Source organism: Anas platyrhynchos, chromosome 8, assembly GCF_047663525.1.
Source record: "Anas platyrhynchos isolate ZD024472 breed Pekin duck chromosome 8, IASCAAS_PekinDuck_T2T, whole genome shotgun sequence".
Classification (NCBI taxonomy): Eukaryota; Metazoa; Chordata; class Aves; order Anseriformes; family Anatidae; genus Anas; species Anas platyrhynchos.
In genome coordinates, this window is record NC_092594.1 from 14,380,752 (window position 1) to 14,399,877 (window position 19,126).

General features: G+C 35.6%; 1 protein-coding gene across 2 annotated transcripts in view; it reads left to right on the top strand.

The window, feature by feature from the left end:
• DENND1B (DENN domain containing 1B) overlaps positions 1–19,126 on the top strand; it is a 158,151-nt gene that overhangs the window by 130,232 nt on the left and 8,793 nt on the right. For both annotated transcript variants that reach the window (XM_027463101.3, XM_027463102.3), the window contains 5 exons: positions 244–312; positions 2,819–2,875; positions 3,676–3,786; positions 17,610–17,689; positions 18,879–19,095. In XM_027463101.3, the coding sequence (XP_027318902.1) occupies positions 244–312; positions 2,819–2,875; positions 3,676–3,786; positions 17,610–17,689; positions 18,879–19,095 (534 nt within the window). The remainder of the gene's footprint in view (positions 1–243; positions 313–2,818; positions 2,876–3,675; positions 3,787–17,609; positions 17,690–18,878; positions 19,096–19,126) is intronic.

The following is a 19,126-nucleotide window of genomic DNA, read 5'->3' on the forward strand; positions in this document are numbered from 1 at the left end:
ATGAAGAATGAAGATACATCATTCTGTTAGAATGCATTGATAAATGTGTCAGCTATGATAATGACATACTGTAACCCTCCTGTATCTGCAGAAAGTAGGTTGTGGAGGAAACACAGCTGTGGTTATTCTTACTAATTTAAGATTGTTATTTCTTTATGGCACACTGTTGATTTCCTTGATGTTGTCTTAACTTTTGACTTATGTTATAAATCTTACTAATATACAATGTTTTGTACATTGCAGAAAGGTGGTGCAATGATCAACACAGCAATGACCAAAGCCACTCCGGCTGTGAAAACAGCATATAAATTTGTAAGATACCTATATTAAATAAGTATTACATAAAAATGTCATAACTACCTACCACCTCTGATTCTTCCTGAATACTGAAAAACTGAAGTATTTTACAAAAGTTTTGCAGAAAAACACTTCTGCCTGCAGAATGCTTTTGGCTTCATTCGTTTTCTCATAGAGCACCAGGGTTTAGAACTGGTTCAGTGTCTTACAGATAGCTTGTACATAACAATAGATATTTTCAAAGTGTCAATGCACTGTTATTGTTTCAATCATAATACACACTGGGAGCTTATTTGAATATCATTTAGGTGGTTGATACATGGTTGTAAATTAATCCTAACATGATGACAACATGATCAAAATATGGACACTGAAAATAGAAATTCTCATTTACACTAAGGTCCGGTAGCAACTCATGCATTGGAAAGTTAACATGAATCTAAAACATTCTGTAAATTTACATTTAATTATAAATATAGTATTACAGTATGTAGTTATAACATGTATAGTATTAACATATGCAGAAAATCTTCTCTATTCAGAAGATGGTGCAGGACAAATGGACTCCTGGCTTACACAGATGGAATTTCTCTTTGGCACTAAGTGCTACTCTACTGTAAAGAGGTGGTAGAGCATCAAAAATGCATGCAGCAGTCTTTTTTGTCATTTTCTGTTTTAAAAATCATATCAGAATACTCATGTTTATCTATATAATGCTTATACCTTTAAACTTTAAATATCTTGGTCTAAAATACTGCCTAACCAATAAAGCATGTTAAATTAAAAGGTACTATCTGGTATGGAAAGAAAAAAAAGGCAAGAGATTAAAATGAAATGGGAAGTATTTTAAGGTTAGATTTTTAGATATATGAGAAAAGACTTTTAGCTTCCTTTTTGCTCTTCCAACTGTTTCAATAGTTGGATGCATAACAAGTAGTCCTGAATAAATCAGAACATCAGTCTAAGCTAGTATACTTCAAGTAAAGTTCTCAAAGAGAATTTTTAATTTTATATCAATTGCAAAACACAGCAGTCATGAAGAGAAAAACAGGTAAATAAATTAAATATAACTCATATTCATGTACTCATTTATAATTCAAAAAATTATTCATTAATGGGTTATTCGGAAATTATTATTCTTTGGTTTATATTAGCTTAGGCAGTGGTTACATGATCTCCCAGCACTCAATTTTGGTAATTGTCTTTGATAATCAAGATTCTTCTAAGTGAACTACTGTTTATGCTAAGGAACACTGGTAAATTTTTTAAGGATCTGTCTGTTTACGATATTCTCCTTTAATTTCTCATACTGTTGCCCTTCTCTAGCCTACTACTAGAGAAATGAAATATGCATTTCATAGTTGCTACATAACTATTTGGTAGCCTTGAGTAAATAATGTGATTGATACCATCCCTCAGTGTTAGAACAAAGCACTCCTAAGTGCATCCAAATGCAGTGAGTGTGAACTGCAAAGTTAAAAGTGGCTCTCAGTTTAGCATCTGCTACATGGCACCCCATTGTGCTGTTATTGAGCTTATAGATGTATGATTTAAGGATCAAAAAGACTCTCTGACCTCTTGAATCAAGAAAATGATTTTCTTTTTCTGAATTTCCAGGTACAGAAAAATGTACAAAAATAGGTGGTTTCCACAGATTTATGCCCCCAACCATATTTTAAAACGTCCTATTTTTAAGGCAATCTTGAAAACTTTTCTAGCTCTTTGCTATATTAACCGTATTCATATAGGCAAAATACCCCTTCTGTTAGGCTTAGGTTTTTTTTGTTTGTTTGTTTTTGTTCCCTTCACCACAATATATACTTGTTTTTTCCTCTCTATCTCCCTCTCTCCCTCCCTCATTCTTTCTTTTTTTCACATGTACATGGTATCCTGTACTGATAATTCATTTCTCTATTGAAGAACATTCTTGGCTGTTTTCTATGCAACAGTGATCCTTAGCTGACTATTTTAATACATACAGAATTCTCCCCTAAATAGCAGCACTATTCTGTTCAGCAACACTGGGCGAAATCTCCATCTGCATATGAAATCACTTCATTTCTCTTAAGATTGATGTTGCCCTGCAAGTTGCCAGACTGGAACACTGTAACAGTCATCTTGAAAATCTTAACATTTTTCCAACATGCCTTGCTGCTAAAATAGCCTTTTAAATTTAAAGGACCACTTGCAAAAAAGAACTGATGTTAAAGACCATTTTTAGCTCATCTTCAGTAATATCAGAGATTTTTTTAGCATATATGTTTTTACAACACTGGCATGCATGTACTGAAAAAACACCTTAAATATACTGATAAAGCACGAATACATAAAACATACTGACAAAGCACATATGAAATTTGTGATAGATTATTGTCCTTCTTTTCATAGCACCTGGTATGTAAAAAAGATAAGTAAAAAATAAGTAGAGAAAAAATAAGTAAAATAAGTATGGTATCTTAAGGCATGTTCCATGACTACAGCCAGTGTCTTACAGAGCTACCTAAGTCTTTTAATTTTCTAGGCAAAAAATCACGCAAGGCAAGGAATACAAGAAGTGAGGAGTAAGTTGAAACACAAGGTATGTAGTACATTTTTTACTTTCTTACCTTGCTTCATGTATGTTTGAAGCTTATACTTTACAAATCGCATGAGATTTGTGTTTTTAATGACTTTTGAAATGTGCTTAGCCCTTTGTTCAACGATACATTTTTCATAACGAGCCCTCTGGCAACTATCTGTCATTCGATGCATCCACTGAATAATCTCTTTATTGTTTGCATATTTTATCATAAAACAACAGAGGTCTTCAAAGATACATTAACAGCATGTATGTTTTCATAAAGTTGATTGCTTTGATATCACAATTGAAGCCTTTGCTTCAAGCTGAGAATTTGAGATGGAAATCTTACAGTGCAATGTATTTCAGAAGGTGTAGTTGTCTGGTTTGGTTTTGTAAGGTATGTGAACAATTGAAGTGTTCAAAAATGAAGACATAGTTTCATTTTGCAAAAGGGACATTGCAGAAATATCAGAAAAGGCATTTTACATGTTTTGTAGCTGCATCTCCTGAACATTTTGTTTCCACTCGAGATTTTTCTTTAGGAAGAAAGAAGCATTTTAAAAATATTTTTATGCTATTTAAAGAAAGCTTTCAAAAATACTTCCTAGACATTTGAACAATTCATCTTTTAAATGACAATGTTGATAATTTGGCTTCTTGAAAGGCTAAATTTGATTTTCTTACTACAGATGGTATTTTCATGACAGTAATGGATTGTGGCAAGATAATTTTGAATGCTTTCTGCATGCATAATGTAAAGGGTACATTTGCAGATAATGATTATAAATAAAGAAATTTAAATCTGTTTTGTTGCATAGGAGAGTGAGGAAGAGTATGGAACTTGCAGCACTGGTGCAGTACAGAGTGCTTCAGTCTACACATCGCATAATGAGAAAAGAGGAAACTCAGAAAAACGAAGACTTGCACAGGTAAGGCTCCTGAAACTTCTGTCCTTATTCATATGATTATGAGTAAATTTTTTTCCAGCTATTGTAATGCACCAGTGAATCTGTTTAAGATTACTGTCTGTGTTTAAATAGTGTGATTGAAAGGCTATGTTTATAGCAATACTTCTGTCATAGTATACTGCTCAAAAGTAGAAAAAAAATGCTATTCATGCTTCATCCCTGTTGAGGTGGGGGGGAAACAGGAGATTTATCAGTATAGATCTGAGATTTAATTTAGACTTAAATGCTGTTTTTGATAACGGCTTCTCACAAAAAAACACCTTCTGCTCTATTCACAGATCTGTGTTAAGCTTTTTTAATAAGTTTCTTATAGTTGGACTCATCAATATTGCATTTATAATAAATTGATTTGACAGTTGCATGGCTGTTAGCCTTGTTCAGATAGTTACGACTTACTAGTTTACTAAGTCATCTAGTTAATACGGTGTCAATCTCTTACCCTTTTGTTCTCTAATCCGTTCTAGTCTTGAATTGCAGTAACAGGTGTAATGTTTCAACTTTGGAAAAGTGTTTTAATATCTCTGCATTCATTTTGATGGTTTTATCTCAAAGATATCTATAAAGTAGGTATTGTAATACTGTTTTACTCAACAAATGCCTGTGTATGTGTGAATTTTAATGTGTGGGTATAGATTTTATGCTATATTGTACTTTTAATGCCTGTAATGAATTTTTATATGTGGATTTTTACTGCATATATTTTCATCAGATACAAAATACAGAAATGCAGTCCAGCTGATATAGTAGCATTTTTTTAAAAACTTTAGATAGCGCTATGATAACACTGAATTGTGCATGTAATCAATTTAGTTCTGAATTAGTTCAGTTTTGTCCCTAAAGTTTTTGAAATGTAGTGTAAAATTGATACAGATTATTGCTAAATAATGTTGAAATTGTACATTAGGGTTAAGTCATTATTTTTTGTAGTATTATAAACAACAAAAGGATTTTCTGCTTTAATTATTTAGGCAGTGTTTAGTTTGTACATGTTTTCATGATCCCTTTAAAGCCAGTGATAAAGTGTTAAAGCTATGTGCCCTCAGTGTATTTTTATGCATAGGCAACTGTGGTGCCTCTGTTCCTTCAGGAACTTCTGTACAGCACATTTTCTTCACTGGGTATCAGAACAGAAGATATCCTTTGCTATGTGTATGACTCTAGAACTGTAATGTTAATAACAGGAATGGGTTCTTATAATATTACTTCTAATTGATAACTTATTTTAATATATAGCACACTACACCAAAATAGGCAGATTAGTGTGGTCGATCTACAATTGTATGTATCTGTGTAAACATGTAACACAAATGCACTCTTACAGTCAGTGAATTTCTATAGGCTGCTTTTATTAAGGAAATAAAAGCAGTGTTTTACTAGTATGGTAGTAGTCCCGCCTGCTGCTAAGTACAGGAGTCTAGGGTTACAAAAGAATATGATTTACCTCCATGCAATTTAGCATTTCTCTTGAAGTCTTGTTCTGGCACAACAATTAAATTTCTGTATGCTTGTTTGTATAGTGCTAAATCCCAATATTATTGCTGTTTGTGTCAGTCATTTTGAAAACAAGACATAAAGAGTGCGTGTAATTCCATAGCTCTGTATGCATTTATACGTATTACACATGCATGTATATACACACACATACAGGTATGTACATGTATAGGGTTTGTTTACAGGCAAAGCACTGTAACTAATGGCCCACAATCTAGCCGTGCTGCATCCAGCATGTCCCAGGTCTTCTAAGCTCTCTTCCCAGATGCCACCTGAGCCCAGGCTGGGGGAAGGAGCAGGGTGGTCTCTCCCTGGAACTCTGGTCTTACACCATTGCCTTCCCCTCTCGTTTACACTGTTTTCCTCCTCCCCAAAAGCAAACAAAGCAAAGATTTCCCCCAAATAAGTCTGCTGTTGCTTCTCGTACATTTTTTTGTGTTGTTGTTTGTTTGTTTTTTCCCCTTTAAGTGTTTGAATAAGATAAAATAAATGCAATTTATTTTATAGTTAGGTGCTAATTTTAAACTTTACGCCCAAATAAAAAATATATGTAGATATTCACAAGCGCATAAGAGAGACTATGATTTAGTTCTGAATCTGTAGCATAAAACAAGTGAATCTCATTGTTTGCTACTATTAAAAAATTTAATATTTTTTCTGTAACTGTTTCTTGCTGCAGATGAACCTTTCCCCCCAGATTTCTGAAACAGTACCCTTGAGTGTCAATAGCAGTAGTAGTGCTAACCTGGCAGTTCATGCACTTTGATAGATATCTAAAATAGGGACTGGGTATTGATTACATTGCAACATCAATGTATTTGAATATCCCCTCAAAACCTAAACAAACAACAAACAGAAGAGAGTGCTTTTTAATAATTTTGTTGTTCCAATCTAGAGGCACCTCTGCACTTTCTCTCTCTTTCATATTATTTTAAAACTTGTAAATATAAGGAATTTGTTACTACATTTTGTGTCATGTTAGATGTATATGTTGAGCTATTCATTCTCCAGTGCTTGGAAACAATTAAATCCAACTAATAGTTATCTGAGATACTGTAAAGTGTATTTCATTTGAAACATTGTGTATGATAGAAAAGTTTCCTTCGCTCTAAAAGACCATTTTAAAGGTTGGTTTATAACGGGGTTTGGGGGGCTGGGGATGTTTGCTTTACAACAGAAAGTGAATCTGCTTTTACCCCAATAAATAGTAGTTTGTATGTGGGTCTGCTAATTAGTACGGTTATTTCCTGTTTTGTTGATGAGGCTTTAATAAATGTCAAGGGTACAGCCATGAAGATCTCCCAATTAGGCTTTGCGTTTGTAAAACCCAGCCCCTTTGCTTTTGTGTGAAGATGACAGTTCCAACTGCAGCCTCAGCCTAACAGGGCTCAAGGGAAAGGATACTTCTCTGGTTTTATTGAAAACAAGGCCAGTTTGGCCCAGGGAGAATACCAGCACTGGTCACAGTGCAGAGCGGTTTTTAACAATGAATATTTACTAAGCTTTATCACTTCTGTCATAGTGGTTTTATTATATTATTTTTTTTGCCAGATCGGCAATAGGCTTTAAAAAACAAAATAACAACAACAACAAAACGGTAAATCAAAACAAATCATAGCATGTAAAATAGCTGTCAAAATCTAATTGGAGGATAAATAATTCAATGTGTTATTGCAAACTGTAGTGGTCAGCTTGCCCTCCTATAATTTTCATTTTGAAAATCTTTCCTAAAAAAAATAAAGTAAAAATAACATGAGCACACTCGTGCTTGTGTGCATGCACACTCACATACACACAATTAATCTTTACCTAAGATGAATTGTTCTATCTCTGTAATATTCTTTTGAGCTTACTCTTGCTTAGGTTAGCTGTTCTAGGCTTTTTATACGTGTGTGAGCTTAACTATATTGCAAGTCAACATTAACAGATGGATTGCCCTAAGCAAGGGAAAACCACAACAACAAAATCTAGTGAAAGTGGAGGATTGAAGCTTTTTATTGTTAAGCCTTATTAAAACCTTGGCATGTGCACTGCTGTTAACTGTTTCATGTCTAGATCTAATAACAAGTCTGATATATTTTATCTTCTACTTTAATTAGACAGAGAGGATATGATATATAAGAAATTACCATCTATACATTTTTGAAATAAAAATTAATGCAAGCATGAGGTTGCTTCAACTCTTTTTGCAGTATCTTGCCAACAATATTGCTGAGTTCCTTTAACTATTGATGAGAGAGGTATGGGAGTGCATGTATTAGACTACTGAGCATTCAGTTTTTGCATAATCCATTTTAATTCTGTTTTGTTACATACACCCAGGTAATGATTTCAAGGTAGACAAGGACCTAAATGCAGCAGGAGCTCTACAAAATTGCTCAAAATAAATAATTGAAAAGAGAATGTGTCTATTATGAACCTGGTTAGAATGCCAGGAAGATCTGTTTGATTTCATGAATAAGATCTTTGTAATTTTACTGTTACATCAGGTGATAGGGTAGCTTATTAAAAATGGAGCATTTAGGGATGTAAATAGTACTAATGTATTTAGTGGCTAATAAAATATCCTTGCAGATTTGCAGAATGCCAAGTAACAAGTACGAGTTCATTTTATAATGAGTAAGTTAGCAATGCTCCCTTGTCTCTCAGGAAAGGTATGTAATACCTGTACCTTTAGGCATGCACTAGTCTGCAGATGCAGTGGAAACTTGGGCATTTGGATTCCAAGTGTGGATTTACCAGGAATCTCTGTGTGTCACTGCTACTTTAAATGCTTGTATATTGAAGAAGCCAAGTGAGCTACTTTCCATGACTCTGCAAGATTTAAATATAGTCTCTAAAAAGGTTTGAAAAACACTTTCGCATAAAGTAATAAAAAACAAGTTTGTCTGAACTTTTTCCTTAGTATTCCTGAGCAGAATTACCTTTCTTAAACAAACAAACCCACACAAATATAGCTCTTCCAGGTTTATTGTAGTATGTCATTAACTAGAAAGTAATTCTGCTTGCAGTAGGTGTACTTGGCTTCTCTTCAACAAAGAGAGCAAGTGTCAGGGAGGAAGATGTTTTCAGAATAACCTTACCTTCAGGAGTGCCACATTTATCAATACCCCTACAATGGCCAGCAAAATAAGTGACATAATCATTAGCTACAGAGGGCCTCGAGTAACTGATTACCTCCTAACCTGAAAAAAGATAGCGAGAGTGAGCTATTCTGAAGATATTTTTTTTCCCCACAAACATAAAAGAGGAGAGAAAATGCTTGTGATAATGCAGTACTGAATATACATATTTTATATCAGGAAACTGAACCCCTTTAAGAAAGTAAGAAAAAAAAAAAGAAAAAAAAAGAAGGAAAAAAAAAAACACACAAACCCACAATAATTTCAGAAATATAATAGCTCTGGTTAAGGACCTGTATCTATATTTGGAGTCAGACAATGTGCTTGACAATATTTATGCCTAAAGTCCATAGAAAATCCTGCTTGCATAGCTGGAGGTATCTTTAGCTCTTGTTGACTATAATTCTACAAATTGACAGATTTCATAAATAGGAACAGCTAATTTTAATGTAAAATACATTTTGTTTAAGTGAAAAATAAATTTGAAGTAAGCTTCAGTTGATCAGTACATTCTGTTTCTTCAGCTAATATTATATAATTTGAAAATACTGTAAATATCATTTAGCTTCCCTTAAGTTGGAGAAAAATCTTTTGTCTTGGTGTGTCAAGTAAGATCTCTTCATTCTGCAAAACAGTCAGATTCCCTTTTAATTAAAAATGAAAAACCTAGGCAGCAAAAATTCAAATTGTAGATTACGAGAGTGCCCTCTCGTGGCTCTAACACCTTTCCTCAGTGGCACATGTATCCTCTGCCATGTATAAACCTTGCTTTTTATGACAGCAGACCATTTAGAAATCAAGCACTACATCCTCACATTATTATTATATATATTTTTTAAACTAGAAGATTAGCAGGATTTAATGTAACCTAACTATTTAGTTGCTTCATGTATCATGCATGATTTTATTTTCAGGGATGCACCCTGCCAAGTAGAGCTGTAATTACCACGTTGCTCAAAGCTTCCCCCTCGCAAGATGATAGTAGATACTGCCTCTGAGCAGTGACAGTGACTGATTTTCATTTAGTCAGGGAGCATATTTAAACAAAAAAGAAGCAATAGAGCTTTGTAAAGTGTATTTTGGTGTTTTTATAGTATGAGGTTTTTTTTTTCCTATTCTCTGCCCCAATCTCACCATGGGTTTAAGTGGAGTATTGCAAGTCTCTGGCAGTCCTGCCATTCATTTTATACCTGTAAAGTGAAATAAACCTTGCCTGTCCTTCTTCAAGTTTTGCAATACGCATCACCTGAGATATCTCTCCACTAATTACTGATTCCTTTTTTTTTTTTTTTTTTCTTTTAAAGAAATGTGGAAAGCTAAAGTAATGGTCAGGAAATTGGTCTGGATTTTTTTGTTTCCATTTGTGGTATTTGATGTAACACTTGCTTTTTTTCAGGGCAAGATCACCAGCCCATCTACCTATGATCTATCCAAGAGAGATATTTAGACAATCAAAAAGTTTGCACGTTTGCAGATGCTTTTTTTCTGGTTATTAGATCTGGTTATTAGATTTTACTTCTTTAACTAACAGAAGGGAAGCCTTCTGAGGGCCTTTCTTCTACAAGCAAGAAGGTCTGGCAGAAAAAGGCTGCTTCACAAACAGGAGAATTTATAGACATCTTCGTGTGATGGTGCTGTCTTCTGCTTAGTTGGCTGTGTTCCTTCCATATTCCTGAAGAGCAATCATGGGTAGCATTCTGGCTCCACCTAGCAAAGCAGGGAACCAAAGGGTCAATCCACCTGTGTCCCTTCCATATTGCTTTTGCCTTTTGGCCTCAAAGTTTGGAGAGCACAAACTTATGTCCAAAGCTTCAGCTCTGGTACTGTCTATTCCCTAAGCTTTTCTTTCCCTCTCTAATCCTGTAACTGAGTAGGAAGAAAAAAAAACGGAATAAAGAAGTTCAATTAAAAAATAAAGTTTGCCCTGGGGGCAAAAAGAGAAAGAAGTGGAAGGAACAGAAAGAGACTTTCCTGCAGAGATCTCAGTGTCCCTGAATATGAAAGCTCAGATTAAACCCACCTAATTTTAGACACTGAAATGCCCAAGTTAGTAGCAATGCTTTTTCCACAGTAAGTAGAAAGACAGAGGCAGGACCAAAGGGCATTTCGGCCCACCTAGCATCTGGATTGAATCCCAGTGCTGCCCTTCTTCGATGCTTATTGTCTCATTTGTCAATAAAGCATCTGAAACGAGTGAAGAGTATGCATATCCGAGTCCCATCCGTGTTCCCAGGTGCCTTGTAGAGCAAGACCCTCTTTGTTGAACAGAATACCCCTAGTGGCATCAAACAGGTGGAGGGACTCCTTCACTGCCCGATTCCTCTGGCTGCAAGCCTTGGACAGAAATTTATTTAGAGGCAACCTTTCTGTTCCTAAGGCACAATCACTTTTTCTTTGCAAAAGTGACTAGTCTGTCGTCATGCTTCGTACAGAGCTTCCTTCCAGAGGCTCATCCGTAGCTTTGATGGACAGAGTTCAGCACTGCTCAGGTTTTACCTTCTGTAAATGTTGTGATAATTTGGTCTTCCGATTAAATTCTGAAGTTCAAAGATATATGATGTTTGTGTTTATGATCATATCTGCTTCCTACCTTTTACCTTCAGTTATTCGTATTGTTCATTTAACATGTTTGTGTTTTGATAGTTCTTCCTTCCAGGAAAGTCACACGTGATCTGTCATCAGCAATTCCAACAGGGATCTTGCCATGTGATGCTTCTGCTGGTGCAAGGATACGATGCACGTTTTAATGGAAATATTGATTTAACCAGCAATCTTGTTTTTTTACCTGCTTAGGAATGGTATCAAATAGATAGCGTATTCCAGCCATGTAAGCTGGGTTTACAACTCTTCTGAATCACTGAAGTCGCTCTGTGCTCCCGAGCTACATCCCGGTCTCTGGACTTGCATGTTACCTCAGAAACATGCTCCCTTTCCTGTCTTCCACATGCCTTTGTGCATATGGACATCAATTAGTTTTTCCTTTCTGTTTTTCTCTTATCTTCATCTTACACTGGAAATCTCAGGTGTCATGTTTTAAAGGACTAATGCTTCTGCTTGTCGCCAATAAAAGGAAAGCCAGGCAGCCTTTGGATGCTTCACTCTCCACAGCAAGGATGCTGCGTGGCATGATGCCACAGTGTGCCAGCTGAAAATGACCATTTTTGCTAAGAATAACCGCTGTGCCACAGAGAAGAATGAGACTAAGCTGGATAGTTGGGAGTGAGACCTAGCTTTAGGCAGAGTGGGGCCTCGGTCTGTTTCAGAGGGATAGGAGACGGTGCAGGCTTCCTGAGAAAAACTGCTCTGTGATTCTTCAGAGAAAATGAAACTTTATTTGCTGTTTTGGGGAAAAGGATCTATTTCTGAAAAAAATATGAGCAGAAGCATGATTAATCCATAAAAATCAAAAGCAGTATTACGATATTCTCAAGTATCATCTGTATGCAGGAGTATAAATGTAGAAGGCTTAGAGTTTGTTAATTTTCCACCACGCTAATTCAGAACAGAAAGAACTGGATATGCTTTCTATGAGTAGGTACCTCAACAGATTTATCAGTCCTATAACAAATCCTACCTCAGCACTGATATTAATGTTTCATTTAACTTTATAGAAGCAGTGGAGGTCTCTATTATGTCACAGCTTACTTCTAACTTTAGTATTTAAGAGTATGTAACCCATACTCTTATCTATAAATTTCTGGTTGACTGTGTCTTTAAACAGATTTGGGGGATTTCATGCTCTTGTAGGCTCTTTATTGCCACAGAAAAGGATTTCTTTCTCTTGTTGGGGACGTACTTCATGGATTTATTTTTCTGCATCATTTTTGTTATCAGGATCTCAGAATCAATGATGCTTTTGTCTCATGGCATATAGTTGTGCGTATTTCCAACTGCCCCGTGCTCTTTCAAATGCACCGTGAATTTATGTGAATAAATTCACATAAATGTGAATAATTATAAATGTGAATTTATTAAAGCAGTGAAGGCTTCTGTACTAGCAAGGATGGAAGTTGTTTTGTTTGTGCCATATCCTTGAAAAAGGAAAGGCATTGAAGAAGAGAAAGTTTGGTAACCGTACTTCTGTTTTATCTCTGTTCTTTCTCTCTTTCCCCCATCAGTCTTGTCTCTTGTGGAGTGTTAGGTGAAGTGCTTTTCCTGTGATCTCATTATCCATGGCTTTAGTTTTCAGTCCTTAACTGGAAGGAAAGGCAGTGGGTTGTGGTTAACTAGAAAGTTTGACAATCTGAGATCTTCTGCCTCCCTGCTGGAGGTGAAATTGTAATTAGGTCTGTGATTGCGTTGCAGAGGATAGATGAAATACAATAGCAAAATGTAAGTAATAGTGGATTTGTGTGTTTTGTTGTTTTTTTTTTCCTCATACTGAATGAATTATCTTTAAATTGTTAAGAAAAAGCAAGCAGTACTTCATATATTTAAACCACAGTAGATATTTTTCTTTACTTGAAACTCTATATGTGTTGATATATTGAGTAGCCAGTAAATGTGAAATTATATATGTGCTGCCATTTATCAAAAGATTATTTGTTTCTCACATTGAGGACAATTAATGGCAGCAGCCTTATTAAACTTCCTGCCTTACTGCTGATCAATAAGCACTCATTCCAGGAAGTTATGCTTCTGAAAGGTCTGGTGTTAAATAAAAAGCTGACATTTCAAAGATTGACTTTCATGCCCAATCAAGAGTGTAACCATCTTACATTTAAATCCTTTAGTATTCATGTATTTTGTCTGCATTTTTATGCCAAAGAAGTACATTTTGTGAGGCTACCAATGAACAGAATAGAGCAGCTTCAGGACTTACTCTCACTTTGTTTCATTCTACCCGTATTTATAGTGTCAGCAACTTTTTTTTTCTTGGTTTCAGTGATGAGAGTTTGCCACAATTTTAACAGACCAGTTGCAGAAAGATTTTGAAGTCAGGCAGAAACCAAAGAGGACAGGTATGACCCCTCAGTCAAATGCATCACCTTTATTATTGAAATAACATTCAGGATTCAAGGCAGTTTGCCTGCAACCAGTGGAAAACAGAAGATTGTAGTAACAATGCAGTAAGTCTCGAGCTTATCAGCTGCAGCCATACAATTCCCCCAGAACATATGAGTGCCACTTCCAAAGCAAAACAGTACCAAGAACCCTCACACTCTGGGCCGCTGGGATGTCTGCACACATCCTTGCTCTGGCTGTGATTGTTCGTCTGCTGTGTTTTACACAACAGCATAAAAGAGTGGTTCAACAGTGGCGTGTGCTGAGCATAAGCTCGTTGTGTGATAAGTATGTGGAACCCTTCAATATTCTGAGCAAGGTGAGAGATAGGTTCTTGTGGTGCAGTGTGCCTGAAGATAAGAAAAATATGAAATGCCTGATTTTGGATTGCCTATATTATGTAAGCCAGACTAGTTGAAAGAAGCAAAACAGTTCAGTAGTTTTTAAGAAGTTTGTTGTTTTAGCTTGTAGAAAAAACAAACAAACAAACAAACAAACATGACAGCAGTCTATTAAGACTTCATAAAGTTCTGGTGCAACAAGAAAGGAGTATTACAATATCATTTCTTGCGGTAATAAATGGTCTGGTTGTTATTAGAACATTGATCAGGAAGGAAGCAGAAGTCTGTCCTTTTTTCATAAAATGGTATAAAAGAAGGTTACACACTTCAAAATGCAGAAAAGACAGAAATTAAAAGCTTAAATAACTGCAAACAGCAGGATACGTCAGTAATGGAAGGACTTCTTAAATGACTTTGACAGCTTTTGCAGGTGCATGTACTATGTCACTTTGCTTGGTGGAGCACTGAAAAAGATTTATGGTTCTCCTTTTGCAATTTATTAAGAGTTTCTTTCTTTGTTTTTCTTTCTTTGCAAAGTAGTCTGGACATACCCCTCCCTTGCAGTCATTTTTATTACAGCTCCTAGAGGAAAGTCACCTATTCAAAAACATGTGTTGCTTGTTGTCTCAGTGGCTAACTTGCAGAGCTGTAAACTCTGGAGAATGTTGTTATTTACAGCCAGATATTTTCCTTTCCCCCTCCCCCTTTTGGTGTAAAAATACCATTTTATTTGATTTAGTTCTTGAAATTTGTCTTGTGTAATTTTGCACCCCTAAACATTTAAATTGGTAGCAAAAATAGTTTCTCGAAGAGAAGACTGACCATCAGCAACTAGAAGTTCTGTGATTTTTTTTTTATGACATGTCCTAAGTTATGCTCCTTTGTATGATGTTATTCTTGCTTTCACAACGTGCTTGCATAATACTGTCTGTAGGTGCTCCAAGGGGCCAAATATGGTAACTGTTATTCCTGTGGTGTTTACTGACTTTAATTTTATTCAGTTTCTGTTTCTCACAAACCCAATTTTCTGTCTATGCTCTTTGAAACATTATTTATTATGTTAAAAAATCATGGAGTTACCTTGTGAGAATTTATTCCATTGGCAGTGTTAACCCATCTCCGGATAAACAAGCATCTCTTTTGTTTTTGTTTTCTGAAATTTCTCCATATTTTTAAAGAACCTTCTGTCCTGAAAAATCTTGTCTTTACATTAATAGAAGTAAAAGTGATGGCAGCATCTAATTCAGATGCATATTCCAAGAAAGTGAGACAGAGTTTTGCCCTCCAAGTCAGTCAGGATTAGAGCTTTAATATAAATGAATGTCGCGTCAGTCAGAATTTTCCAGAGGAGGTAGTGAATTACCAGTCTTACAGAAATAAAGTATTTTAATTGCCTAGTGAAGACAAATACTAAAATTTAAATACTGCCCTGGTGGCAGTAATCACTAAGATAACCGATTAATAGCATCAATTAAGGCAAAACGGTTAACCTTCCCTTTAGTTACACGCAGTGGTGTGATTGATTACAAGAATGATGGGAATCGCTCAAAGAACTCACAAAACTGGGAAGGAGCTTGAGTTTGCAAAGGAAATTTAACTTGACTACAGCTACTGAAAGGAATAGCTAAAATGCTTTTACTTATCTTGGTGTGGTCTGATCACCAGATAACTACCCTGGCATGAGAGGTGTAGCCACCAAAATGGCCAGTGAGCCATCTTCTAATAATTTTTCTTCTTGCCAGTTTATGTTGTACTTAATATAGCTGTATTATATTCACTAAGAGTCTCCTAATAATTGGGTCAGTGTGTTTGAGGTCAGTCTTTTTAATGTTGTTTGTTCTTTTCATGATGTTATGGTTTTATAATTTCTGCTGTTACTTGCACCTGGGATTTAAGTTCTGCATTTTTGGTGTTTGATTCCATTAAATGTTTCTAAATATTTATTACATAAGTTGATTCTTTGCAATAAAGTAATCATAATCGAACCATTTCTGTTCAAAGGTTAAAAGTTATTCTTGCTTGGTACTAACAAATTACAAAATATTATTTTGTTACCTGTCAAGTAAGTCATATCTTGTGATGACATATTTTTTCAAAGTTGTTTTATTGCGTTTGTCTGTAATATTTCCTAAACCTTCCTAGTTTTATATTCAATGAATAGTGCATCATAAATCGGTCCAAACTACTCCAGTTCCATTGGGGTACTATTTGTCTATTCCACTAAGATCAGCCCATGCATAAAGTATGTTCTAAAACATATTTCTCTCTAAAATACGTGAGAAGTATCAATAGCATACTTGTTTCTCTGTGTTTTATCCTATAACTTCTGCTCAGTGTGAAGCTTACTTTTTTTTTCCCCTATTTTTTTAATACTGTAATAATTGCCTTGCTTTCTGTTTTGTTTTTTATTTTTAGCAGTTTTTATTTGGTTTAACACGTTAAGAACCATGTTTCATCTTTGTCTACAAGAGATATAGAAAGTGTTATCAAAACTTGGTGCTTTAATTAAAACATTTCTTGTTGAATGAGAACAACGTGCCAACCTATAAAGAGCGCATATTGGGACATTCCTGATATTAATGGGGAAAAAATGACAGTGTGTGTCCTGGTACGTGTAGAACACTGACAACACCTGTGACAGGTGGCGTATTGAAATCCTCACAGTACAAGATTTCGAAGCTTCTTGTAGTCTGAAGTTAAGGTCATATTTCTGCCCCATCAGGGGCTTGTTGTAGACTTAAGCATTTGCTGAACTGCATGATGAGATGTGGGCAGTAACACTTTATATTTGCATATGATTTTCTTAGCCAATGCTGTTTTCCCTTTGCACAAATTCTATCCACATGTCTTTAAATTACGGCCAGTTTTCCAACGCTCGAAATCACTTATGTGATTAATTGCATCTATAGGTTTTTGTTGTTGTTGTTTTGTAATTATTTTATTTTTATTTTGTTTTTGGGTGCAGTGTTGTTGATACAAAGAAATGTACAGACCTTGAGACAGTCATTTGTGAAGCACAAATGGCTAAAATTCCTGACTTAAGTGTTCTGGTTGAGGCATAGCAGTTGGTGTGCTGCAAATTCACATGCTATCACGAGTACTCACTAACCTGTTTGATCAAATTGTTATTTAGCAAACAAAACCAGGCTGAAGACTTTTACTATACTTGAAAAAGAGTCTCTGTGTGAGCTCCCTTGGGAAGCTCTAAATGTATGCTAACGTTGAGTTAACTGTAATTTACAGTAAATTACCCTGCACAAAGGCATTCTTAGTGCACAGTTTTCAAGCTGGCATACTATTTACTCTGCCCTTCTGTTTAACAGCCTAATATAAATGCAGCAATGTAAAGAGACTTTAGGCTTCTTTTGTATTTACTACTTCAAAAATCCATACTGTGCTCAGTAGCCCACATTAACCTCAGAATTTTGCAAATATTTCTATCAGAAAATAGTAAAACATAGTGTTTTGTCATTGCAGAAAAGGGGAGGCAGTAGACTTGAGCACTGCTCATATAGCCAGCCTTCTGCTAACCAAGGCTTTGCATAAATAATAATGCACTCTATAGGCCATGAGGAAAAATGGTTTTCTAGCCCTAATTGGTGATGCTTGAGCATTTCATGTCCTTTTCTAACAACCTTTAGAAGACTTGATCGATATGTGGCTTTCCTCATCAGGTGTTCAGAAAGTCTCAATGAGTATAGTAGCAGCTAGGTTCCAAATAATTAATGCAGAAGTAGTTTGTTGTTGTTGTTCTTTTTTGTTTGTTGGTTGGCTTTTTTAAAAACAAAACAAAACCAAAGAATAACGTGAGTTTTCTATCCTCCAGACACGTTTCAACCAGCGTCTCAGTAACCAGGATTTTGCCTTGGATGAAGATGATGATGATGAAATGGAGAGAACAAGCAAGTAAGAAGTCTGTTAGGATATATGTACATGTATGGGAGAAAGGAAAAATAACTAGCATTATTTAGCAAACTTGAGTTCAAGTGACAAATCTTTCTCCTGTCCAGGCTGCTAGCTTGATTCTGAATCTGTAAGATGTCTAGTAGTGTAGGATTAGATCCTCGTTTAAAAGTGGGGCAGGCTATTATGTGTTTTAATTACTATTAGTGGCTAGGAGAGTTTGATGTAATCCTCAGTCTTCACAGACTCGAGATAAAATGATAAGCTCCATACACAAAGAAGCAATGAAATAATACTCATCAACATGGTGGGCAGTGACCTCAGCTAATCTGGTCTTTAGTCCGCTGTTGTGGTCATAACAATGGAAAGTTTTCTCAAGGGTCTGAAAAAGAATGATTGCCTTGTGAATTTTATGTGAAGATCTTACTATGTGTGGATTAAAAGGAAATCTGAAATTGAGACTTAATTTTTTGTTGAGGCATTTTCTGAATTCAGTAGATGATATTTGATAATGAATATATGGCTACAGAGCATGAAGGCCATTGAAAGCAAAGTCAAGCAGCCTGATGCAGGAGGAAAATGGGAGCTACAGAAGAGTTCAAATGATGAGATCAAAACAGTGAGCTATTGAAACAGACTTTATAGTAGTATTCTGATCAGATACAGATAGACTGTTGTAGGGTGGGGGCCAGAGGTAAGATTATTGCAATAAGTGAAAGAGAAAATGATACGAGACAAAAGCGCCTATTCTCCTTGTAGATAGGCAGTACTTGGGTAAATCTGCTCATGTGGCAGAGGAAGAGTTGCAGAATGAGAAAAAAAAAAATATGGCTAGGTCTGCTGGAAAGTTCTATAAATATTGGCATAGATAGAGGGTGTAGACAAGGGAAAAGAGGAGCCAAGTTTGGAATGACTAAAATTTGGAGGGAAGATATGGGAAGTTGTATTAAGGGTGGCTTGAAATAATAGTTGTAGTGGTTGGGGTAGAGCAAAGAAGCAGGAATATTAGCTAATAGCTATTACATCTGCATAGGTACTGTACATACATGTATACCTTTAGGTAAAATTGTTAAGCAAAAAGAAAAGTGGGGTTCATTTTTAAGCCTTCAAATGTATTCTGCTACTTACTTTCAGAAGTATCTGTAATGAAATGGCTTTTATGTTCCCATCTGATGCAAGTTTTTGCCTTCAGGTTATCATCAGAAGACAGTGAGGAGGCTTCTGCTTATTTTTATGATAGTGATGATTCTGGTGAAACTGGAGTAACTGCACAGCATCAAGGAGAAATGGATTTGCTTGGAGAGATTCTGGACACGCTGAGCACACACAGTTCAGATCAAGGAAAACTCTCAGGAGCAAAGAGCCTGGATTTCTTTAGGTCACTGGATGACATTGGTTACAAGGCTACGGTTAGTGTCCAGCTTTCATTCGAAAAATAGT